The 25,797-nt window shown below is 47.2% G+C and overlaps 1 protein-coding gene across 4 annotated transcripts in view; it reads left to right on the top strand.

The window, feature by feature from the left end:
* The window catches only part of LOC147640131 (hydrolase family protein / HAD-superfamily protein), a 53,612-nt gene that overhangs the window by 14,500 nt on the left and 13,315 nt on the right, over positions 1-25,797 (top strand). For all 4 annotated transcript variants that reach the window (XM_086777490.1, XM_086777499.1, XM_086777507.1 and 1 more), the window contains exons 8-9: positions 9,757-9,852; positions 9,929-9,996. In XM_086777490.1, the coding sequence (XP_086633616.1) occupies positions 9,757-9,852; positions 9,929-9,996 (164 nt within the window). The remainder of the gene's footprint in view (positions 1-9,756; positions 9,853-9,928; positions 9,997-25,797) is intronic.

Raw genomic sequence — 25,797 nt, 5'->3', positions numbered from 1 at the left:
AAGAGGTCGTTCACATAAAGGACTATGATCATTACTTGCCTTGCTTAGGAAAAACGTACAAATTTGCATTTGATGGGCTTTTAGAAATACCAATTCTCACAAAATATGTGTCGATCATTTTTTTTGGTAAGATCTTGCCAACCTATCTGGCCTCCCTAGTAGTCAAGCTTTAAAAGAAGGTGATGGTATGCCAAACCTAGATCTGCCATTTCGGAGTGCCAACATTCCCAACTTGAGCTTGTGAAGACGAGCGCTGGTGCTTCCCCCTGCTAGCGCACCTACCGCCCTCACCTTCACCATGTTTCTTGTCTCCGCCTTTGCGAGGGCCGTGCTTCCTCCTTCCACCTGTTTTCACCCCTAGCTCTTGCCCTCCGCCCTCTCCTCTTTCGCCCGTTGAGCCCCCGCCTTATCCCTTCTTGGCCCGTGCAGCTTGCCTCTGCTTTCGCCCAACTCTTACTCACTTTTGCTATCGTGTTGAGTTCCCGCCTTCCCTCTCCTTCCGGTCTGCCTTGTTTGGCCCTCCTTTCCGGCAGCCCCTCTTCCGCCTTGCTTTCCTCACCTTTGCCCCTTCAACAAACACCCCCCCCCTCCCTTCCCCGCTTGAGCCCCTCTTGTCACCCTAGCCCCTTTCCTCTTCCCCGTCAGCCATTTTGGCTTCAGTGAGTGTTGGCATCTTTTGGTCTTGGCACCTCCAGGAGGACTCCATGGGGATCCTGGCCCCCCAGGCGTCAGAGCACTAGGGCTCGGCCTCGGAGGATCCCGATGCAAGAGAGTGGCAGACCGTTGGTCCGGGGGGGGACCACCATCAGACTTTCAGAGCAAAGCGGCACTGCCAAATGCGCTAGTTTGGCAGGCCACATGAGGATACGATTTTGTCAGAGACCTGTTATGAGCACTTGACTTAGCAGCCCCCTGATGGTGATGGCCTCCCCCCCCCCCCCCCGGTCTGGAGACCATTGCCTCGTCATGATCCTGCTCCAGGCATCCAGTTTTTCGTGAGGCCCTCTGGCCCTTTAGAGCCTCTAGTGGGCCTAACCTCGCAGCCCTTGCTCCCCCCACCCCTAGGGAGCACTTGTCACTGGCGGTTTTTGACACGGAGAGGAGGAAGCAGGCTAGTTCGGTTCACTGCTTGATCCCTCGTTTCTTGGAGTGAGTAGCGATGACCATCATTGCTTCTTGGGTCTGTGTTCTCCCTTTAGAGTCACCTGGTGCCCCCCCCTCCCCCCCCCTCCTTTTCAAGTGCTGGGGCAGTCAGTTGCTTACAACTTCTTCCGATGCCTCCCCTTCGAGGGAGTTAGTATTTTCAAGGAGACGGTGGCTGCCATTCGCATCTATGTGGTTTTGCATCACTCCAACCCTTCCACCCCAGAGAGTGGCACAATGATCTTCTCCTTCCCTCTGAGTGTAGCGCTAGGGGCGGATTGGAGCATGGAGTCCGTGCTTGCTACTATCCATGGGCAGGCCATACAACTCTCACATCATCTGCATGATTTGCATATTAGTGATGTGCTCATTCACTTCTGGCCATTAGCACGGATGGAGGTGGGTGGCTATGGCCACAGAGACCCGGGAGGGGAGATGGTGTCCTCCAGTTTGGAGGTGCTCCTCTTTGTGTTTCTTCATGTTTCAAGGGTAGTACCTCTTCCTCCCTCCTACAGATACCTTCATTGTGACAGGTGGAGCCCAGAGTATGCATATTCCAGGGTCCGGACTAAGCGGCTCCACATTGAGGGTAGGATTTGTGCCCACCTGCGCGGCTTCGCCCCATGACAGATAGTGATTACTTTGTGTCCGAACCCATGCCCAAGACTCTTCGAGTGGAGGGCAGTTCTGACCGTTCCGCTTCCCACCGATCTTAGTCTCATGGAAAGTTCAGGGTTTGGGAGGACCGTAGTGCTTTCAGAGGCATGGGGTCCCTAGAGAGGAGCTTCACAAAGTAGCTGGTGGGCCCAATGACATTCTCCTCCTCTAGGAGCATACCTACCGCTGCGGGAAGATGCTTCAAGGCTAGAGTCACACCCTTTGGTCCCATGCTTTTGGCCCCTTTGGGACACAGGGTGGGGTATAAATTTCTGTCAACTATTAGCTCTTACTTGCAGTGGTTGACTCAGGCACCATTGTCACTGAGAGAGCTCAGTGGGTGATCATCAGGATTGGAGAGGATAGAGTGGGCTTTTTGAACATATTGACATTCTCTTCCTCTAGGAGCATCATCTTTCCGAGGGGCATACCCGCCGCTACGGGAAGATGCTTCAAGGCTAGAATAACACCCTTTGGTCCCATGCTTTTGGCCCCTTTGGGACCCAGGGTGGGGTATGCATTCCGTCAACGAGTAGCTCTTACTTGCAATGGTCGACTCAGGCACCATTGTCACTGGGAGAGCTTAGTGGGTGAACATTAGGATTAGAGAGGGTAGAGTGGGCTTTTTGAACATATACGCGTCAAATGCTATAGCAAACGGAGCCACTTTCTGGAGTATAGTTTGCTAGTCCCTCCCACAGGCGTATGTCTGGTGTATGGGTGGGAATTTCAACATGTTAGAATCGGTGGAGGACAGACTCGGAGGTGGCATGGCTACAATTTTAGGCACAGAGTAACTCAGCTTGCGAGGAGTTGATTCTGGCTTTGAGGAGACAAGACGCTTGACATTTATTGGAGTTCGGATGCAGCCCTAGGGTTTGCGCTTCTTGAGATCCGACGAGAGGAATACATGTCTTAATTTGTCTAGATTAGACCGGTTTTATGTAGATGAGTGGGCTTGTGGACGTGATGTGTTAGAAGTCATCTCCTGTCTTAATCAGACACACCAGGGCCTCTATTGTGGGTGTGCCCGCCCTGTATAGGTGTTTTATCATTTTTCCTCACTCCCCGTATTTTTTCCCCATTTTTCTCCATTTTTCCTTGGTGTGGGTGGATGCCACATGCTGGCAGGAGCCTCTGATGCTAGCCGACTGCACTCATGTGTTCTTGAAGACTGGTCGACTTGATCAGAGGAGGTCGTGGTGTTTTTCTGCTGGCCGACTGGCTTTGCCCAGTCGTGGAGGGCTGGTGGCTCTTCATGCGCTGGCCGACTGCATCCATGAGGCCATAGAAATAGGCCCCATGATCCCCACTTTGTACTCATTCAGTTTTTCTCGGGATCTTGTGTATAGAGAAGAGTTTACACGCCTATCTCTCTGTCTTTCTTGTGTTGTCTATTTTCTGCACTCTACTTGCTCTTGTGGTCTCAAGTTTGGTTATCATTTCCGCTGCGTATTTTGACATGGTATCAGAGCCCTAGGCTCTTGATAGATCTTGGGAGTTTTCTGAGCAAGAGGGGGATAGTTAAGTTGCTGATTGGTGGACTGTTTTGGACTGTTCGTCGGGAAGAGAAGTTGCAAGAGGAAGGCGGGCTAAGGTGCTGGACAGTCACTTGTAGGTTTAGTTTTTTTTCCCACCCACCCACCATTTTTCAGTTACATCCCCGCGATGGTAGATTTGTTAGAGATGGCTGAGAAGCACGTGAAGATCCTGACTCTCCCCACGTTCCCAGTGGACCGTCAGTTGGAGTGGAACAATTACGGCATCTGGAAGGTGATGACAGAGTCTGTGTTGGAGTCATATGACCTTGCTGATTTCATCGTTATCGGGGTTCCACGGTCGGAAGCAGAGGAAGGGGAGTTACTGTCGATGAAGAAGGACCGAGAGGCACAGGCACAGATGTGGGATCGTGTCAATGCCAGGGTCCGTTCGTTTATCTTTCCCGCAGGTAATCAATCATGTAAAGCATATGACGCTGGCCAGAGGTATATGGCAGCATTTGGCCTCTCTTTATTTACAATAGGGTATCGCCCATGAAGAGGATTTCCTTGGAAGTACAGATGCGGGTTATGAGCCCTGCAAAGTTGTTGACGATGCGGGAGCATATTGACAAGCTGCAGGGTCTTCAGCAAGAAGTTCTTCAAGCTGGGAAGGAGATATTGTCAGAGGACATGGCCATAACGTTGCTGTCGCACTTGCCCTCTCAGTACTCAGCATTTTACTCGTCTTTGATTACCACTGAATGAACTTTGCTCTATATACAAGATCTGGTACACATACCCAATACAAAAAGGTGTGGGCAAGGCCTCCTATATATATGGCAATAAGTCGGCTAGCTATAAAACAGCCGACATCACAAGTAAATCCCACGACTGGAGGAAGACCCAGTCGGCCAGCGTATAGGTAGTGAGCCAGCCACTGTGCTCAGCATAGTTGCATTCTGTACCTGCACTCATCCGATGTGTACCTTCAGTACTTTCCATACCACTCGTACGGATAAGGTCTGCGTACCAAATATGAGGTTCAATGTACAACACTTATTTGGCCCGTTTTTTAATTATTTTAGTCAGTGGTCATTGCTCAGTAGTTAATAGATTAGTTTTCATTTTAGCATCACTATGGTGCTTAGGGGAAAACCCAGTCGGCCAGTAATACAACAGCTGATAATACACAAATAGCCTCCTCACAGCCAACAAAACTAGGGAAATGGACAAATGAGGAAAAAAATAGGGAACTACCTACACGAGCGGGCACACCCACAACAAAGGCCCTGATGTGTGATATGTACAGACAGGAGATGACTGCTAACACCCCCTCTTAGCTCTTGGATGTGGAACCAACCCCAGTGAGCTGGAGTGTTGCCAGAGCATAGCCTAAGGTAGAGACCTTATGAAGAGGTCCGCCGCATTGTACCAAATCAATGAACCATACCGCTTCCGAAACAAAGAGGCATCAACCTGCTCACAAGGATCATCAACAGTAACTTTGGTATGCCAAGTCCTGGGAACCTACTGAAGGCCACACAAGGCCTTTCGGAACCTATAAACCACCCCCTATGAACCCGGAACCTCAAAGCCTGGAGGCTGCTCAACATCCATCTCCTCCTGCAAGTCACCATCTGCCACTTGCATGGCTTTCCTACTAGTCTCTTGGGAAAGAGCTTCCTCAACTGCAAGAGGCTCTTCGTCCCGAATGAAATGAGACATCAAAGCATAGTTTATCTGTGAAGGCTCCTCTGACTGACGAACGCAAGAACTGGATTGTCCTCCCTGCTGCCTTCATCTGATAAGCCATCCACCATCGGGTCTCGGAAAGCTTGCCGTTGTAGCGCATCCACATGCAAGTAGTCATGACAAAACTGCCACACATCACCTAACTGAGAACCTTTAAGAGAGAGTGCTGAGAGTTTGTAAATCCCATTCGCCACTCCGCCTTCTCATACAACCTGGCCTGTCGCTTTGTCCCGTAGAGCAATAGAATGCTCCTCAAACTCCACCCGTACACTAGTCTTGCAAACCTCATGCACTGACAACAGATGAAAACCAAGAGATGGGACGAAAAGAACTTGGGAGGAATGCTTCCCCCCTTTGCCATTAGGAACGATCTCTAACCTGCCCTCACTATGAATAGGGATAGTGGACTCGTCACCAATCAGGATGTGACCTGCATGCCTCTAAAGATCCTGTAATAACTCTCGGGAAGGAGTCATGTGCTTGGAAGCACCACTATCTAGAATCCAGTCTCAAGTGTCCCTAGTGGTGAGTCCACCAACCGCCTCCCTGCTCGAAGAAGATGAAACGCCGGTGTTCATAATCTCCAAGTGCACAAAAGCTGGAGTCTTCACGGTTATTACTGAGGAATGTGCACCCTGTTCGGTGCTCCTCTTAGGACATTTTCTCCAATAGTGGTCTTTCTTGCCACAATTGTTACAGGTCCTCTTTGCCTCAAGGTGTCACGATCCACGTCGGGCTCCTGCTCGGAAGACTTCGCCTGTGAAGACTTCCCTTTGCCCGTACTGCAGCCTTTCGACCCCTGGCCAGTCAAGGCCTCAGAACCTCCGCCTTGTGGAGGGTTCATAACAAGGTAGTTTCAAACGTATGAAACATATGAAATGACGCGAGTTTAGTATGTGGTATAGAACGTTGCCTACTGATAAAGTACATCAAAAATGTTACGTACTTTACAATTTTAAAATTATATATATGTGTGTGTTTGTGTGAGAGAGATTGGTCAAGAAAGCTCGAAGTCTATATCTAATATCCTTTGATACACAAGGAGTGATGTGTCAACACATGTCACATTCTAGCATGCCTATCTAAGAATTTCAACATTAGCACTCACAACATAAACAATGTCTAGACATACCTAAATACACCATGATTGGAATTTGACAATTCAAGTAGATAGTAGAAACAAATGGTAAATCAAAATTAAATAACAATGTCACATCTGTCTAATGTCATTGGCGCAAACGGGCTATACAAAGCGATCGCTGAACATAAATAGAAAAAAGGACATGGGGGAAGCAACCAAAACCCAGACGTTTTTTAAGTTTGAAACTTTCGGAAGTCCAAAAAGTACTAAATAAGAAAAAACGGGTTTTAAATGCAACCTTGGTTCGTAAAACACTCTTTTTGGTCCAAGACCATAGGCACAAGCTCCTCCCACATGAATTACCCTGTTATACAGAGAAGCCAAATGCTGCCAACTCCCTCTGGCCAGCGTCATATGTGTTATATGATTAATCACTTGTGGTGTTCCATTTATGAAGATGAAAGAACGCACACGGGCATTGACACGATCCCACAACTGTGCCTGAGCCTCCCGCTCTTTCCGAGTAGAGGGTAACAGCTCCTTGTCCTTCAACTGCGACAACACAAGAAAAGCCCACGAATAGAGGAAGACCCAGTCGGCCAGCACAATACTCAGGAAAAACCCAGTCGGCGAGTAATACAATAGCTGACAGTACACATGTCACAAATAGCCTCCCCACAGCCAGCAAAATTAGGGAAATGGACAAATGAGGAAAAAAATAGGGAACTACCTACACGGGTGGGCACACCCACAACAAAGGCCCTGATGTGTGATATGTACAGACAAGAGATGATTGCTAACAATTTCACCCCACACAATACCTTCTGGAGCCTACATACCTTGCTTTATAAACCGGGCATCACAAATCTTGGGGCTGTTTAACATACATCTCCTCCTTGAGATGTCCATTAAAAAAGGTGGACTTCACATCCACCTGCGTTACTGACCACGTCCCATCAGTAGCCAAAGCTAGTTCTGTGCGAATGGTGGTTAATCTAGTTGTGGAGGCGAATGTCTCCTAAAAGTCAATCCCTCAACTTGTGTAGAGCCCTTCGCCACTAGCCATTCCATGTACTTCTCTAATGTACTATCAGAGTTATACTTGGCCTTCCACTTTGTTCTAATGACCTTGCGTCTCTCTGGACGATCTACTAGATCCCCAAGTGTGGTTCCTTATGGAGTCGTACTCTTTCTGCATGGCCTCCTTCCAGTTTGGATCTGCCACTACGTCCTCTAACTTGCTAGTTCTTGCACCTTCATTATCTCAGCCATCAAGGCCATATTGACAATGTGTGCATGCCCCTTCTTTTGCTTCTCTAATCTCTTTGAATGGTGAACATGTTCTCGCTCCATCATCAAGAGCTAGGGGATCTTTCCCGCCAAAAAGTTGCTTCACCCACTTCGGATATGGCACTTTCCTCTCCACGCCTCAGCAAGCTTATCATCTTCGTCTTTAGATTCCACCTCCTCTGGAATGGGTGTGGGACTCCACTTCACCATTGAAGTGGAAGCCTACGGTACTGTAGCTAGTGACTGTGTCTGTTGGGTCACATCTTCGTTGATGGATAAAGTGGACGGATCTGTCTTGTGGTCACAACAAGTTGAGCGGTGTGTGGATGGTTTAAAACCTTTCTTGCATGTAGATGTTTGTGCACATCGGCCCCATGATCTTTTGAATGCAGTTCATCTTGCTATGACCCTTGAGAGGCGGGAGAGTTCCAACTCTATTCCCCCATGTGTAATCTTCACTTGATTTGTCAATCCTAATTGCCGCCAGTTGATGTTATGTACCTAGAGCTGATCCTTGGATTAGCAAGCCTAATCTATCAGGGTTAGGGGGCAAAATTAATAAACTAGGCTACTGACTATCTATAGTAGCAGGTTATCTGTTTATAGCGGCAATTATCACTATACAAGTGATGCCTTGGGTTATTATTCGTGTGTCAGTTGTTTGGTACACTTCTGATGGCTTTGTGTCTGCACCAGAGTTTCTACTCCTACCGTGGACATGGAAGATCACAGAGAGTCTTGCCGAGGGCCCTTGTGGGTAGGTGCTGGTGGTATGGGACATTAGTGCTGACTAGAGGCCTCTCAGGCTTGTCCAACCAAGATCTCCTAAACACAGTCCAACACAAGATTAGAGAAAACCAAATAGAAGGGGTGCAGGAAAGCTCACCACACAACCATAGGATCAATTCTTCGATCCACCCCCGAGCCAAGGGCTAAGGTCCCACTCCACAAATACATGCAAATCAGCATTGTCGTCCCATACCTCCAACGCCTACCTATATGAGCCCTCATCAAGACTATCTGTGATGTGCCATGTCCACGGCAAGAATAGAAACTCTGGTCCAGGCACAGACCCATCAAAAGCGCACCGGACAATTGACACACACGAATAATAACCCAAGGCATCACTTATATAATGATAACTCCTGCTATAAATAGTTAACGTGCTATAGATAGCCAATAGCCTAGTTTATTAACTCTGAACCTTATCCCACCGTATCTGCTTGCTATCTCCTAATCCCATGGTCCCGAAACCTTGCTGGATTAGGCCTGCTAATTGGAGGATTAGCTCTAGGTACATAACAACTGATCTCGTGAATCCTTGATCCACGTTGAATTACTGGCAAACTAAAGTTACAAACTGACGATGTCTGCCCTCTGGTGCGCTTCGGCAAAGAGCTTTGATGGCAATCTATGTAGACTCTAGACAGAGAACGTCATGCACGTACAAGGGTGCACTATTGTAGCGAAGATAGATCTCAATATCTACAAGATAAGATATGCAAGATAGGAGCCACCACTAGACCATATATTTTTTCCTAGTGGCGGCAATGTATCATGTCAACTATTGTTGGACCAACGAATTGCAGCTAACCATACCCTGACCGACCATGCTCCAATTGGGTACATGGGTACATGAACCAACCCCACAACCCGAGGACAAGGTGTCCCGTGAAGATATCCTTCTACCCTAGAGTGTGGTCTATTTGCATGCATCCTACTTTGGCATGGTGAGGAGGGTGCTTTGGCATGGTGAGGAGGGTGGAGCATTGATTTCCAACACATCATTCAACTTTCGTTTTCAAAGGCTTTCACCCTTTATATGGTTGGCTTATCTATCCACAATCTTGTGCATTCTTGAAAGAGAGTCTTCTAACAAGGAGACCAAGCATGATGACAAGCTTCATAAAAGGGCCACCATCACCTTGATGTGCATGACCAGCCGGAACAGCTGTGGGTGCTGCTGTCCGCATGCTGTCCACCTCAATGTCAGCCCTGATGTCTGCTCTCTTTTGGCCATCCCGGGCAGCCCGTCCTTGATGGAGGCCTGCCAGGAGTGAGGTGTGTGACGTGTCACAGTAGATATGGTGAAATGTGAGAGATCTTGGTTTCAAAAATCGCTATTGCTCCATCACAAAAAAATAAAAAATAAAAACTATAGTGCTCAATGCCGAGCTCAGTCATTTAAAATCTCTGCCTTTTATGAAAATATTTTGCTCAACATCACCAACTGCTCACTTTCTTGATATAAAAAGGCTTCACCGTGGTGTTCTTGAAACAACTAGAAGGATTGCAAGAACAAATGGAAATAATGTGATACCCTTCGTTCACCTCTTTTACCATGCTCAAAAGGTGCTATGCGATGTGTTGCGATCGGGTGGTTGTCCGGGAGGAACGTCTGGTAGCCAACCCCCGGTTTATTTTGCAGCCGATGACTTCGACTATCAGGTGATGCATCATACTTGGTTACAATAATTTTCTTAATTTTCCAGCCAATTTTTAACCTATTTTAATGAAAAAGCAGGCAGCATTTCCTGTGGAGAGGCTTGGGATGGGAGCATTTCGCATGGCACTTGAAAACATTTACAATAGGCATGCAGCCCTTCTCTACCTGCTAAAGCTTAGCTTAAATAACAAAGAATTGAACGATGATTAGTATATTAAATGATTCATATAACACCATAGTATATTGTATTTGGATATAATATATTAGGTATAATATTCTAATATTAGATCTAAATTTAATTACAATATATAAAATGCAAATCATAAACAATAAGAATACATAAAATATGATTTCAATACTGTCACAGAAATGACACTTTACATGTATCGTAATCTCAATTTGAGCTAAGAATAGTTATAGGGTGGTTGACACTATGATACGATCAACCTTGGCTACTTTATATAGATGGGTTGGGTACATTGTATGCTTTGCAGTTAGTTTTGTTTGCATGCACCTTGGTGTGATCTGATCTTTGCTTCATGTTTATGGGTTAACTTCTAGATTTCTTATGGTACTACCTTTACATGAATTCTGAAGCTACCCATTTAAGCTCATGCTGCATCATCCCTAGCAAGGATGCATTTGGCGTACTGTTAAAGAACTGTGTTGGCCACCTTAGAGTGACAGCTGAGATTACAGAGGTAGACTAAGAGAACGCATGTGATAAAGAAAATGGTCTATGAAAATGAGCAGGCTGGGAACCTGAGAGAAATAGAGAATCATTGAACCAGGCTTGAAATCAAATTTGGGGCAGACAGTCCAGCGGTACGGCCCACACCTCTCAATGAGGAGGTTAAGGGTTCGAATCTACGCTTGTGGCATCTTAATTCTCACATCAAATTTTTTTTTTTTTTTCCAGAGCAGATAGGCTGCTCAGGACATATTTTTATTCACAAAAGAATTAATTTTTGCATCTTCTAGGGTTGAGCGATATGCTTGGCCTGTTATGTTCCCATCTGCTGCCCAGCTTGCGGGTGTCCTGCCCTGTCTTCTGCTGTGTCCCATGTTCTCACTGACCATAACTGCCTGCTTATGCAGCCTGGACCTGGTTTCACCTTCATCCATGTATAAAGTAACTTGATCCTTGGGCAGCCTGTATTTAGATGCTTAAAACAAAACTTGTTTTTATCTGAACACTGTTTGGGCAAGGTGTGTCATATTCTCCCCCACTAAGACTACAACTGTCCTCAGCGGTTTAGTTTTGAGATGGGGACTTGACAAACGAATTGACAAGTCTGCACTTACCCAAGGTACTGGATGCCTTGAGAATTGCAAGTTAGCTCTGACTTCTTTTTTTGAAGCTTAAATTGTGCCCTCATTTTGTCGACTCAAGTACATGCAAATGTATCTCTCAACAAAGCCCGTGGTTAAGCACTTGCCATTGATGAGAGTCCTATACAAGCATGGGTTGAGAAACCGCTTGCTGAAACTCTCGTGATAGACTCCATTCCAAAAATGATTTCCAAAAGTGATTGATGCATACCCAAATACATGCAAATGTATCTCTCAACAAAGCCTGTGATTAAGCACTTGCCATTTATAAGAGTCCTATACAAGCATGTGTTGAGAAACCTCTTGCTGAAACTCTCGTGATATACTCCATTCTAAAAGCGATTGATGCATACCCATCCAGTAGTGCTTTTTTTTTTTCCTTCAAGAAAAGATCCTTCCATCAGTATAAAGATGAAACATCTTCTCAAGAGCAGATTACAACCCTCTTAAGGAGGTGGAACTTACAAAGATGGGGGATTTGGGGGTGGGGGGGGTGGGGGGGGGGTTGGGTTCCCTCCAATGATGGCTGCTTTCATAGGGAGACTACATCTGTGGGGATGGAGGGGAGAGCCCCACAGTGAGCCTGTAGTAGAGAAAGGTGCTAAATTCATGGCATGGGGTATGGGTACATCCATGGAGATGGGGGGGAGAGCAACAGTGGGGGCCTGTAGTAGAGAAAGGTGCGACATTCATGGCATGGGGCATGGGTTGATGCTCTATGGACCAAGGGAGTGTGAGGGCAACAGGACGAAAGGACCAGATGTACGAGAGATCAGAGCAAAACAACACAGCATGAAATGGGTGAGTGAAAATATGTACAAGAGCCCTTTGATGTGAGGTGACTTTGAGTAGTAGACCAGTGCAGAAGCAAAGAGGGTGTCGGAGCTGAAGCATGATCGGTGATGAAGGTTAAAGTCAATGTGAGGCCAAGGCACTCCGTGAAGTGGTCGGTGTTGAAGGCTCGTGTCGGTGGATGCAGAGGCACTCTGAAGTCGCAGTGGGCAGTGGAAGTTGAAGTGATGATGATGTCGATGATGATGCAAACTTTTGTGACAAGGGTGCTGCTGTACCTGAATGGTGATGAAGAGCAGAGAGGGCTGCCGTCCCGAGTGGTGCAAGCTCTGGTGACAAGGGTGTTGCTGTACTTGAATGGCGATGAAGAGCACAGAGGGCTGCTGTCCTGAGTGGTGCAAGCTCTGGTGACAAGGGTGCTACAATACCTGAGGGGTGGTGAGGAGCAGAGAGGGCTGCCATCCCGAGTGATGGAAGTGGTGGAAGATCTGGTGACAAGGGTGTTGCAATACCTGAGGGATGGAGAGGAGCTGAGAGGGCTGCCGTCTGGAGTGGTGTGAGATGGTGAGCAGAAAGTGGACTGCTGTCCCAAGGTAAACTGTAGAAGAAAAACGATGAAGAACTATAGCAGAGAGTGGGCTGCTATCCCAAGATATGTACTGAGGATAAAACGCTGAAGTCATAGTCATAGGGGACGGGAGGCTGGGACACGGGGACGCCGTTCCGGGATGTGGCAGAAATGGGGACGGATGAACGTCCCCTTGGAGGCGTCCCTCACAAGGGACGGGGGGGTGGGGACGGCTCCCAGCTGGGACGGTTCCTGCGGGGGACGGCAGCTAACCGTTGGCGAATTGTAACGGTCAGTTTTGTGACCGTTTTCTGGCTGTTGAGGGGCGTATTTAGGCCATTTTGGCCCATGGTCACAAGGGCCCATAGTGGCCCTCTTGCCTTGGCCCTTGGTCCTTGCCTCTTCTCTTGAGTCTTGCCCCTCTCTCTTGCCTATCTATATAAGAACAAGCACACACACACACACTTCCTCTCACACACCTTCAAGTCTTCAAGGAAGTTCAAGTCTCTTGAGTCTTTGCTCATTGCTCAAGGCTCAAGCTTCAAGTGGCAAGCCACACACACACACAAGCACTCTAATCTCAAGTCTCTCTCCCTCAACTTTCAAGCCTCTTCCAACTTCCAAGCCTCTCACACAAGCACTCTAATCTCTACTTTCTACTATCTAGTCTGTCTCCCTCAAGCCTCTTCCAACTTCCAAGCCTCTCACACAAGCACTTTAGTCTCTAGTCTCCCTCCCTCAAGCCTTTCTCCCTCTCTCTCCCTCTGTCAAGCCATCTTCAACCATGGCATCCTCACGTGTTGGGGCTTCCCGCAGAAGGATGACGGGATGGACATGGTGGGAGGAGGTTAACTATACCCCATCCGCTTATGGAGGCGATTCTCGGCCATGGGCATGCAAGATTTGCCCATACCGGCAAATGGGTGGTGCCGACAAAGTGCGAGTCCGCCTTTTGCATGAGAGTGGGCATGAGGTGCGGTTTTACATGAATGCCACGTCTGAAAAGAGACGGGAACTTCTCGACAAGCTTATGTGGTGGAATTCCTACTACTCTCCATTGCATGCAGCAGCTTATGTGGTGGACCCTGAATTCCAAGGCAACAAGCAAGAGAGCGACCGGGAGGTGAGCGTTGGGTGGAGGATCATCTTGGACCGTCTTGTGCCTAATGCATCGGTTAGGCGCAAGATTAGGGACCAGCTTTCCAAGCTGGCCATTCGCATACTTAGCCAGGCCGTTAGCTCCTCTTGCTTGGAGCAACTTTGGAGCACCTACAACCACATTGCCTTTAGGAAGAGGAATCGACTCGGGGTAGAGCGTGCCAATGACCTTGTCTTTGTCAGCGCGAACTTGTGTATGCTTTGCAAGAGCGTGACCAAGAAGGCAGATCCCTTCACCGAGTGGGAGATAGTCAACAAGAAGAGTAACAAGAGGATGAGGTGCAGCAGCAACATGCCAGTGAGGATGAGCTTGATGTTCCTTTGGCACAAGCTACCCATGACCATGAGGCGAGCACTTCACGTGGATGATGTTTCATGGATCATGATTCATGGGCCTTACTACTTAGCTCTAGGCTTTAGCACTTTTGAGTCTTTCCATGCTTCAGCCTTAATACAATCAACCGTCAACGCCTTCACTCTTTGATCGGCGTATTTTGTTAATATGACTCAAAAGCTTACCATTTTAGTGTAAATTTGTGCTCATTTTGATGCACTTCCAAAGTAGAATAAGTGTAGAGTAGAAAACTTTAAAAAAAAGTATTTTCTAAGTCCCCTTTCCCTCCCCCGTCCCCGTTTCCTACTTATGGCCGTCCCCCTCCCGTTCCTGTCCCCTGTTACCGTCCCTCGTCCCTTGTGACTATTGCTGAAGTGCTGTATTGTGTAGCAGGGAGTGCTGCTGTCCCATGAACATAATTGTTGAGGTGCTGTATGTAGCAGAGAGGGCTGCTGTCCCATGAACTGATGTAAAACACTGATGATATGTAGCATAGAGTGGGCTTTTGTCCCAAGGTATGCTGCTGAAGGAAAACGCTGCAGATATGCTGTCTACGAAGAAGATGTGCTGAATCCTGACGTAGGGCAGGCACCGGCACCGGCAGCAGCAGCAGCAGCAGATAGATGATGTGGTACCGGATATGTCTATGAAGTGGTACGAAAAACTGAATGAAGAGGCAATGCTGTATATAGTCAAGGGGGCTGTTGGTCGGCCAGTGAAAGGGCAGTCGGCCAGCAGCAAGACACCAAAAAGATGGGTAAAATCTAATAAATAAAGAATAATCTAGATAAATCCCCTTTTAGGGCTGGACAAAATGCCAATTTCAGACAGGGAGTGTAACATGGGTTAGCAGTTTTTTAAATCCTTTTGCCAAGAAAAGATCCTGCATTAGTCATAAAAGGAAAAACATCCCCAAGACTCAACTCAAAACAGCTCTCAAGTGGAGCAACATGTACATCCCTCAAGCGAGGTATAAATAAGAAGGTAAGAAGGGGGGGGGGGGGGGGGGGGGGGGGGGGGGGGGGGACGCGCGGGCTCCCTCTTCGGCCAGCCGCTCTCGGAGGGAGTCTATGTTGGGGGAGGGGGGTAGGGAGGGAAAAGCCACACTAGGGCCTATAGTGCCATGTCGGGTAGTCCGGGCCCATAGTGAGGAATGTGCCTCCACTCCTTGTGTGGAGAACTGCTGCACAGTGTTGCTGCATATTGCTAGAGTTGCCAATGAGGAGCTCTAACCTCCCTCGAAGGGAGTGTATGATGTTCAGCCCAGGATAGGTGCACACTAGTGCGGGGCTAGGCTGGAGGTTGGACATGGGGCACCTAGAGGGGAGATAACCCTAATGTGGAGGTATTAAAAGCACAAAACTAAAGTAAGAGTGATTTTTAAACTCATTATCCCTATAAATTCAGTTTCACCCTTCTTGTTTGCTCATACATACAAGCTGTGCAAGGTCTATGTGTGCCATCTCCAAGCTCTTGGTTCCCGAAAGTTGCAAACTTCACTTCAGCCCTCCCTTCCCCCCTAATGTATTTTCTTAAACCTCTCATACATACAAGCTGTGCAAGGTCTATGTGTGCAATCTCCAAGCTCTTGGTTCCCGAAAGTTGCAAACTTCACTTCAGCCCTCCCTTCCCCCCTAATGTATTTTCTTAAACCTTTCACTTGATTCCCATGGAGGAGCTGTCCCACTGTTGGGTATTTCGGAGTTAGCTGGTGTGAACACCGCCTTAGGGTGTGAACAACTCTTATTAAGGTCTAGGTCAAAAGATGAGGCTTGCTGCCTATAAAAGCATGTACTTGGGTTGTTCCATTAATCAGTGAGTATCATTTGAGTTGTGCAACATCTCTCTCTTGTGGTCTCTCTCTCTCTCTCTCTCTCTCTCTCTCTCTCTCTCTACATGTTATCATACTTGGGGACTTTAATGCTCGAACGGCTCAGTACCAGACCTCCTTCTTTGACACTTCGGAGGAGATGTTGAGAGAGATAGATGTGGAGGAGATGTGTTTGACTCGGAGATCACAGGATGAGGTGGAGTATATGAGTATGGGAGATACCACTTGGAGATGGGGACTCCACATGGGCTGGCCATTTTAAATGGCCTAGAGAGGTATCCACTTGCCAGTGGCTTTACTTGCTTTCCACACAGACATGGGGCCAACACAATGGATTATGTTTTAGCCTTGCTAGCCTTCATCCCGAGTATCCAGGATTTTGCGATTGGCCCCAGGCCCATCGGAGTTACGGTGGATTTCCACTACAGTACCCGCCAGGTTGGGCAGTCCTCCTATCACCCGAGATATAGAGAGACTGATGGAGTATACACTGCAGAGATCTACAGCTTGTTGAGTGCAGAGGATCCGCAAAGGCCATTAGCAGAGCTCACACAGATCCTGACAAAGTTGGTATGATGATGACTGTAGGGAGCTCAGAGCCCGGCTACAGAGAGAGGTGGCCACAGGTGTTACTACATATAGACAGCCACGCAACATCTTCCGATGCCTCATTCGGCGGAAGAAGAGAGCATTCTTAGCTCGGCTGGAGAGAGACATGTGTCAGCTGTTTTTGAGTCAGGATTCTGGGGAGGCCTGGAGATTGCTTAGAGAGCACCCCCCGCCTCTGGCCATTACCTCTCCAGATACATGGGGCGAGTATGCAACCTCCCTCTACATAGTACCAGAGCAACCACCACTACCGAACCTCCAGAGCCCTGTCCACCCACTTCTACCTTCTTCACAGCAGAGATGGTGAGGAGGGCCATCAACAGATTGCATATAGGGAGGGCACATGATCATGAGGGCATTGTAGCCGAGCATTTCATACATGCTAGAGATATGATTGCAGACTTGCTAGCTCTCATGTTTAATAGAGCCATGTGTGAGGGGTTTCCTGGGACTTGGAGTACTTCCACGATTGTGCCGGTACTCAAGTTTGGAGATCCAAGCCTGCCGACTAACTACCGCACCATTATGATTGGTCACTCGTTGGCCAAGCTATATGCCTCTATTCTTGAGCAGGAGTTGAGCAGATGGGCAGAGAGACAAGGGGTCCGAGCTCAGGGACAGGCCGGTTTCAGGAGGAGATTCTCTACTTTGGATCATATCTTTACCCTCAAGGCTATCATTGAGGAGGGCAGAGCGCATGGGAGAGGGATCTACTGTGGCTTTGTGGATTTCCGCAAGGCCTTTGACACAGTGCCCAGAGCTAGACTGATGCGTAGGCTGCAAGACTTGGGGGTTCCATGTGAGCTCATTTGGGGTATTATGGCACTTTATGAGACAGTAGTTGGGCAGGTGTGGACTTAAGAGGGTCTCTCCCAGCCAATACACTCCACTATAGGAGCCAATACACTCCACTATAGGGGTGAAACAGGGTTGCCCGCTCTCTCTGACTCTATTTGGACTATACATTGATGAGATCTCTGATTATATTGGGACACGAGGGGACAGAGGAGCCCAGTTGATTGGCACTTGGATACCTCTGCTCTTATATGCTGATGATATTGTGCTTATAGAGCAGACTCACCAGAGGGTATGCAAAGGCACTTGGATACTTTACATGCTTATGCACAGGATAGTGGGCTCTCAGTTAACCTTGGTAAGACCAAGGTTATGGTGTTTAATACTACAGCTCAGTGGGTCTGGAGATCAGCGCCTATTTTCACATATGGGCAAGAGACAGTGGAGTATGTTGACTCATACACATATCTTGGAGTGGTGTTCACTGGGCCCACATTTTCCATGAGGGGGGCAGCAGAGGCCAGACTGACTAGAGGATATGCAGCACTAGGAGGTCTAGAGAGGATGTGCTCACAGGTACAGTTTCAGGAGCCATGCACTAAGCTGTGGCTTTTTGACATGTTGGTCACATCGGCGATGCTATGGAGTACAGATCTGGGGGCCTAGCCTAGATCGTTACAGTCGATTAGGACGCACATACGATGGATGGAGATCGATGCAGAGACCACTTGTGTCCATGATCTCCAGGATGATTCGGGCTAAGGCCTTGGTACCCCATGAGATTATCAGAGCTGAGATGGGAGCACCACCGATTGTAGTTGAGGCTCTTGCCAGATCAGTGTCCTTCATTCATAGCACCTGGAGCTTCCCCGACACCGGTATGCACGACTTGCTTTAGAGTCCTCTCATCAGCTAGCCATGGAGGGAGACACTTCATGTTGGTATGCGCAGATAGCATCCTAGTTTGAGCTCCATGGGTTTAGTTTAGACAGACTTCCACCTTCCAGTACTCTCTAGAGGCACCCTCTCTCATCTTGACACATTCTGAGATTAGTAGAGTCATCAGACACTGGACCTCATTTAGTTGGACACTAGGAGGACATGGCTAGAACCCTCATAGGAGTTGGGGACGAAGATGGCTTTCTATAGAGACCATCTTCTCCGCACCACTGAGGATGGCTTTATACTTGGACCGAGCTACATGGATACCCATCTGTCTCATGGATTGAGGTGCGCCATTGGGCAGATCCGCACCTCTTCACATCAGTTAGAGATAGAGACAGGCAGATTTAGAGGTATACCTCCAGGCGACAGGATTTGTCAGATTTGTTGGATAGAGCCAGAGACAGAGGAGCACTACATCTGTCGCTGCACAGCATATTATGAGATTCGAGGGCGCTACGATTGCCTTTGAGAGATTTGGACCACTGGCTAGAGTCACGGACTATTGTGATCAGAGATGCTTGGGTTTTTATCTCTCCTGGAGATCCGCAGGCTCAGAGAGTCCATTATCAGGAGCAGACGCTCGACTGGCAGGGAGTCCACACAGAGACAGATTACTGACTTCTTTAGAGGGACTACCCGGGAGGGGACACAGCCGAAAGCCCAGTAGCAGGCACCCCGTGGGACTCTAGTTGAGAGAGCTGTCGAGTTGGGAGATCCAGATGCCCGAGGGTTCGCGGATCCTCACATTGGAGACGGTGCCTACACCGGAGGATTCAGAGCATCATTGCGAGGCATTGGGCTCCGACCAAGCAAGATATCCAGGCCATCCGGCAGAGACCCATGCTAGAGCTCCTAGGATGATTACCACTCCAGCCATATACTGTTGTACTCACTGTCACTTTTGTACTCCCCCATATTATGTATCCATGTCCATTTTGACTAGTAGCATTAACTTCCCACTCTTCCTAGTTGCTGCTTCCGGATGCTCCCTACTGATGTATTGTAGGGCTAGATACTTACCTTCAGTTCTTTCTTTTCTTTTCCAAACAGTGTATCAGATGTCACATGGTTGTAACTTTGGTCTCATAGGTCACTTTGGCCTTTTGAAGACGTTAATATAACATTTCATTTCATTTCATTTCATTTCTCTCTTACTCTCAGCCCTAGCTTGAGGAGAACTTGGAGAGGCATAGAGCCACCTTCCCACGCCTGGCGGATCTGCAAAGCCTTCTGCAGGCTAACCCCATGCTCGATATCCTTGAAGGCCTCCTCCTCCTACCGTGGGGTTAGCTCCATAGGTTGTATAATGATGATGGTCCCACTTTGTATCATATGGCTCAGATTTGACATTCCTGGGTCATAGCTCTAGTTTCTGTTTTCTTTTGTACTGTGATGAGATTACACGGACACTATTGTATCACTTTTGATCTCATAGATCCACTGGGTCTTTTGAAGACGTTTAATATAACTCTCTCTCTCTCCTCCATTGTCATGGCTTGAACTTCATCTCTCTCCTTGAATCCTCATCTCTCTTTTCCACACTCACATCATGGATATCTTCCACCCTCCATAGCTTGCTCTCTGATTCTGTGGATACCAACATGGTATCAGAGCTAGGGTGAACCCACTAAGAGTGCTGCCGCCATCATTGTCATCATCATTGATCCATTTTGATGGTGCTGCCTCCAGCAGACCTTTAGTGTAGCCACACAGCTCCTACAACATCAAAGTTTAGTTGAGGTGAATATTCTGAGAGCTATTTTTAACTTGTTTTTTTGTAGAGATTTGGAGATTTCACAGATTGAATGAGAAATTAGCAATTAAAGCTTCTTCAACTTGAGAAATTTGGGGCTTTTTTCCAACATGGAGAAATTCATCAAATTGGAGATTGAGTGTCCGCAAGGATATGAGGTTTTTTAACATTAAGCCTCCAACATCAAATTGGAGCTTCTACATTGACAAAAAATTGGGTTTTTTCCTTTGTTGCTCCCAATTTATGCATACATAGGTTCTCTACCTTGGCCCCTAAGCCTAAAAAGATAGCCCAATTGTCCATCGCTTGGCAGTGCTGACGAAAAAGGACATATCTTCATCGGCACATCACTAGAAGTTTCTATACTTCCAAAAACCTGACATCCAAGGCAACGTACTAGAGTGCCAAGGGGGATCTACTAGAAACGGTCAACTAGCCTCCAAGTTGGTCTACGTGTTTGCTGACTCAGAAACAACAACACTTGTGCGAGTTGATCCTAGCTCCTTGAGGCTAAGCAAATTGTTGTCGCAAATCAATGAAGGTTACCCTCCGAGCCCTCCAGGTAGCAGTGTCATAGGCAAATTGGGAATCAAGACCTCCTCAAGAGTGAAAATAGGGAGATGGAGAGCTTGGAGTCGTGTGTCCTGAGCCTGGCGGTAGCAGTGCATCGCCTCTGTGTGACAAAAAGAAAGAGGAAGAGAGCTAGCGGGCAGCCCTACCACACAAAGAGATAGCAAAGTGATAGTCTCCCTCTGTGTATGAAAACATGATTGTGGACGTTAACAATGGGTATAAGGAAGAGACGCCTCATACCCACGATGGTGGTGAGAAGCCTAGGCGGATCATGGTCCCCTGTAGGAAGGCCCAATCCACTCTGTCATAGGTCTTCTTGAAGTCGAGAAGAAGCTACAAGGAGCTCTCCTCAGATCCAGGTTGTCATGTACAGATGCAACAGATGCATAGATTGAAAGAAAGAGCATCACAAGTTGTAGGCCCAAAGCACAAACTGTAGAAGGCTGGAAACAGTTGATTATTGCTGAAAATGAGCATGAGGGAAGCCCGTAGGTGCTTACAGTAGATATGCAAGAATGAGATGAAAACTAAAGGGAAGTGTGAGCACCCTCATATATCCCTCAAGAGTGCTGGTTGGCCAGCTGTAGCAGGCAGCTGTCCTAGAAGCATAAAATGCCTAAAAAATGGTAGAAAAATCTTAAATAATATCTGCGAAATATGCCAATGCAGGGTCTCATAAAATGACCAGTACAAGCATGAAAAAGGTGTTGTAGACCCTCTAGAGATGATATATTCCAACATAGATCTTCATCAGAGTTAGAGTGGAGTTGGTGACTGGGCCGGGTTTTCAGTGAAAAGGTTGCTAGAGAGAGAAGGATGACATGGGGACTCCGTGAATAGACAATGGGATGATGACAGGCATCCAAGAATAGAAGTTGGAATCCCATCATCAAGTTTAGCAGAGGGGGATGTCATGTACAAGACATGTGCAGGGCTGATCTCAAAGCTAGTCTTGAAGAGCAACAAGATAAATTTTGGAGTATGTGTTGTTGTTAGCCTGTTTTTGGCAAGCGAATGACTGGTGGTGGTGGACAAGGGGGCTGTCGGCCAGCATATACTAGAATATGATCAGTCAGTTGCAGCAAGATTAATGGTTTTTGTCCAGGAGTTGGCTGACCAGCAGTCGGCCAGCTCATTAAGTCATTCCAAGGCCTATAAAAAGGCACAAGTGCTCATTGTTGAGACCATTTAGTCCAGCCAGAGCTGGATCACTAGACTAGGCTTTAGAATAGGTTACCCACCTTTTCATGAAGGCAGCCCATGGCTGCAGGATCTGTACTACCTTTTTGTACTTTAGGAATATAGTGAATACTCAGCTAGCTCTCTCTCTCTCCTCTATCATCTACTTGCGTTTTGCATCAGCATGTTCCAGGATGGTGTTTAGGGCTGAAAGAAGACTCCCAGAGCTTCCGCATGTAACACAGGTGTTTGCGGTCGCCTCCCAAAAGGTGAAAATGTTATCTAGGATGCTCCTATCTTGCATGAAACCTGTTTGTTTGAGTGGATCAGATTTGCGTGGTGAGGCTAAAGGCGGAGATTGAGCATCCTGGAGAGGATTTTATAGGCGGTCCCTAAGAGGGTGATGGGCCTCCACTCGCGAATCTAGAGTTTGCGACCCTCCCTCCTTCGGGACGAGGTAAATGAGACCCTTTGCCATGCTCTCAAGAAGGGATCCGGTATGCATGACCTCATGGAAAGCTGCCTAGAGGCCAGCCTTCATGAGGTCCCAATGCTACATGAAGAGAGAAGATAGGAGCCCATCTTCCCTGGGGTACTTCTTGCGGGGGAGTGCCAAGAGGACCAGCATAATCTCCTCAGTGGAAAAAGGGAGATCCAGAGCTGTCCCAAGGAAGTTTGAAACACAAGCTGAATGTGGTGCCATACCCTCGTAGGCATCCTTGTGCTAGGGGGGTTTCGGCTCAGCTGAGAGTAGGGTGTGGTAATACTCTCAAGCTATAGTTAAACTTCTGGAGGGGTAGTCCCCAACGATTGGTCTGACCTCCTTAAGGATTGAATATCCTCACGGCAGAAATGGGGCCCAGGTTGCCGCTTGGAGGAAGTGGCTAACCTCATGGAGGGTGCGGTTTAGAGTCTCTGCGGTGTCATTGGTTTTGAGAGAGAGAGAGAGAGAGGGGTTTGGGCACTGGTTGAGCTTGATATCTCAACACTCCCCGTCAAGCTTAACTCCATATACCTTGTACTCTAAGTAGGCTTTTAACCCTTTCAAGCTTCTCTGTACCCAATGTCTTTTTGAAGATGTCAGCCACTTGATCCTTTGTGCCCAATGCTTTCGTGAATATGTTGGCCACCTCAACTTCGACGCGAACATAACCGAATCCACATCACATGCCAGAACCTTCTCTCTCACAAAATGCACCTCAATGTGCTTCGTCCTAGCATGATACATTGGGTTATTGGACAATTGTATGTTGCTCATTTTGTCACAATTAATGAACTAAGGGGTATTCAGAAATCAAGTAAAATCATCACATTAGAGCTCCTGCACTCACCAAAATTAAGAATTCTACGTCCACATGGAAGTCAACAAAAGCTACACAACAATTGAGAAATTCAACGGGGCCAACTTCCCAACATGGCAAATAAAGATGCATCGTTTGATGATGAGAGATGGTGTTTGGAACGTAGTCCATGCTTCTCTATGAGACAGGTAGCAAAGGATAGACTCACTGGAGGATATGCAACTAGTGGCATTTTCAAGAGCCAAGGATGAAGGGTTGGCTTTTGGACACCTTAGTCACCTCGACACTTACGTATGCAGCTCCCTTCTAGGCACCGGATTTATCCCCGACAGATTAACAACGCATAGGGCGTTCTCAGATCATGATGTTATCACAGATGATATGTAGCAAACCATCTGTCCCCCACTGGATCATCTAGGTAGAGTTTGCTGCGGCTCCTATGTTGATGGAGGTCGTGTTCCAGACAGTCACTTGCATACAATGGGTGAGGGACATGGATCCACTTTGACTCCTCCGACTTGCACTACAGTCATCACAACAGAGAGCAGCTAGAGGAGAGCATTCATCCAGGTATGACACAATACTCACTTGGTTTTAGGCACATGGACTACAGAAGGACCGGCTCCGTCCATTTTAGTATGACTAGATTCCCCATACATCAGGCTTACACATGAGGACAGGAACGAGGTGATCCGATACAATGTATTGGGGCTATACACACGTAACACATGGATCACACTAGTAGGCCCATTGCCTGCCAAGGTGCATTACTATAGAGATTGTTTTCATGAGATTCACAAGGTGCAATACTATAGAGATTGTTTCATGAGATTCACAGGAGATGGTTTCATATAGAGACTAGGTTATCTTGACGTCTTCATGTCCCATGCTATGAGGATAGCCATTAGCCAGGTTAGGGTATCATCCCATAGATTGAGGATAGAGATTAGCAGAGTTGAGTGGATACTCAAAGAGGACGGACATGTAGACTGTCAGACGGGGGTTGAGTCGAAGTAGCACTATGTTTGCGAGTGCCCAGCCTACTATGAGATCAGAGGGAGATTTCATTGTCTATTCAAATAGGGCTTTGGATCCTTATCCTAGATCATGGAGTATCGAGATCAACGCTGCCTTAGACTCTTCCTACTGGAGCTCAACTGACACAATGAGTCACTTCTTAGAGATCCTCGCCCCCAACACGCCTCCTCCAGCTTACCATCACCAGTTTCTTCTAGCCTAGGGGGGTGGATAGGGCCACCACAGTTGATAGAGGAGCCCATCCACAATGCCCCCTCATAGCAAGTCCATGGGAGTCACATCAGATTGGGCACACACACTCCAAAGAGCTAGATGCCCTCGTCCCGTCGGACCCCGGCCACCCCCAGCTCATCAACCCCAGATTCAGGAGATCTTGGCCTGCCATCGAGTGGCCTTATCCTCACAGCAGGCTATCGACGTCTCTAGCCTTGCATTACCCATGATGGACATCTTGGATGGGCCCTTTCTTGGCATAGAGGATTAATTGACTGTTTTTATTCAGCTCCCCCATAGTCACTTATTGTACCCTATACCTTGGCATAGTAGGATCTAGATTTTTCATGTTGTATAATCTTAGAGTCTTGAGATCTTAGCGTTTAGTTTTGCTTTTTCTTTTTTCATACATGACGAGATTTCATGGACACTATGTATACATCATTTTGGTCTCATAGATCCATTGGGTCTTTTGAAGACATTAATATAACTTTCTTTCTTTTTTTCTTTCTTTCTTTCGTTCTTTCTCTCTCTTGAGTTGTAGGCTCTCCTGGTACCATGTCAACCTCATAGTAGTTAGGGGGTTGTTTGAAACAGGTTTCCTAAAAGTTTCAAACGCGTTTCAAACGGGTTTCGTAAAATCAGCCCAAAGTTTCCTACCTACAGGTTTTTGCATGTACAAAATTTGAAATATATACTGTATAAAATATGTAAAAATAACACTAAATGCATAGAATACATGGAAACATCAATTTGAAGCCTATAGTCTATAGTCTTTGAATCACAAATAACAAAAACCATATAATCATCCATCATCAATGTCAAACCATACATGACACTACATAGGTTAAAACTTATAAGTTTGAAGTGTTCATGTCACATCAATGATCATACGTGAATCATGATGAATCAATAGTCATGGCCCAATGCCCATAAACAATACTTAATAAATCATGATAAGCCACATGGCTCATGGACAATGGGTCAAGCTCTCGACTCTCAGCCTAGCTAGTAGCTAGTCCTACAAGTCTTCAATCTCCTCGTCCTCATCATCGTCAGACTCAAACTCACTGTGAGAATTTGAATCAAATGTGGAGGAAGACTTAGCGGCTGCACTCGCCTCACTTGCTGCACTGGAACTAGCACCTGTTGTTGTAGATGAATGTGCAGGCCAGGCAGCGTTTGTCTTCGATGTTGACGATGAGGGGAAAGCGGCACACGGAAACCAAAGAATAAAAGACTCACCTGATGTTGACGTGAGATTTTGGGGGGGGGGGCAATGTTATTAAACTTGTGTGAAAAAATACGCGTTTCCTACAAGGAAACGTTTCCACGTTTCTTTCCTTGTAGGAAACGCGTTTCCTAACTACTATGGTCAACCTACATACTTGAGTTTAGTGCTTCTTTGTCTATGCCCAACCCCCCAACCCCCGGCCTGCTTTACGGCCGGTCAGCCCAATGTAGGGTTTGTTAATTAGTGCCTCTCAAGTCCCCTTTCACATGTCCAACCCCCTGTTCAGGAGTAG

This window comes from Cibotium barometz, chromosome 3, assembly GCF_041138505.1.
Source record: "Cibotium barometz isolate CiBa-2024 chromosome 3, ASM4113850v1, whole genome shotgun sequence".
NCBI lineage: Eukaryota > Viridiplantae > Streptophyta > Polypodiopsida > Cyatheales > Cibotiaceae > Cibotium > Cibotium barometz.
The sequence above is the reverse complement of the archived record's forward strand: the minus strand, read 5'-3'. Positions and strand labels throughout refer to the sequence as shown.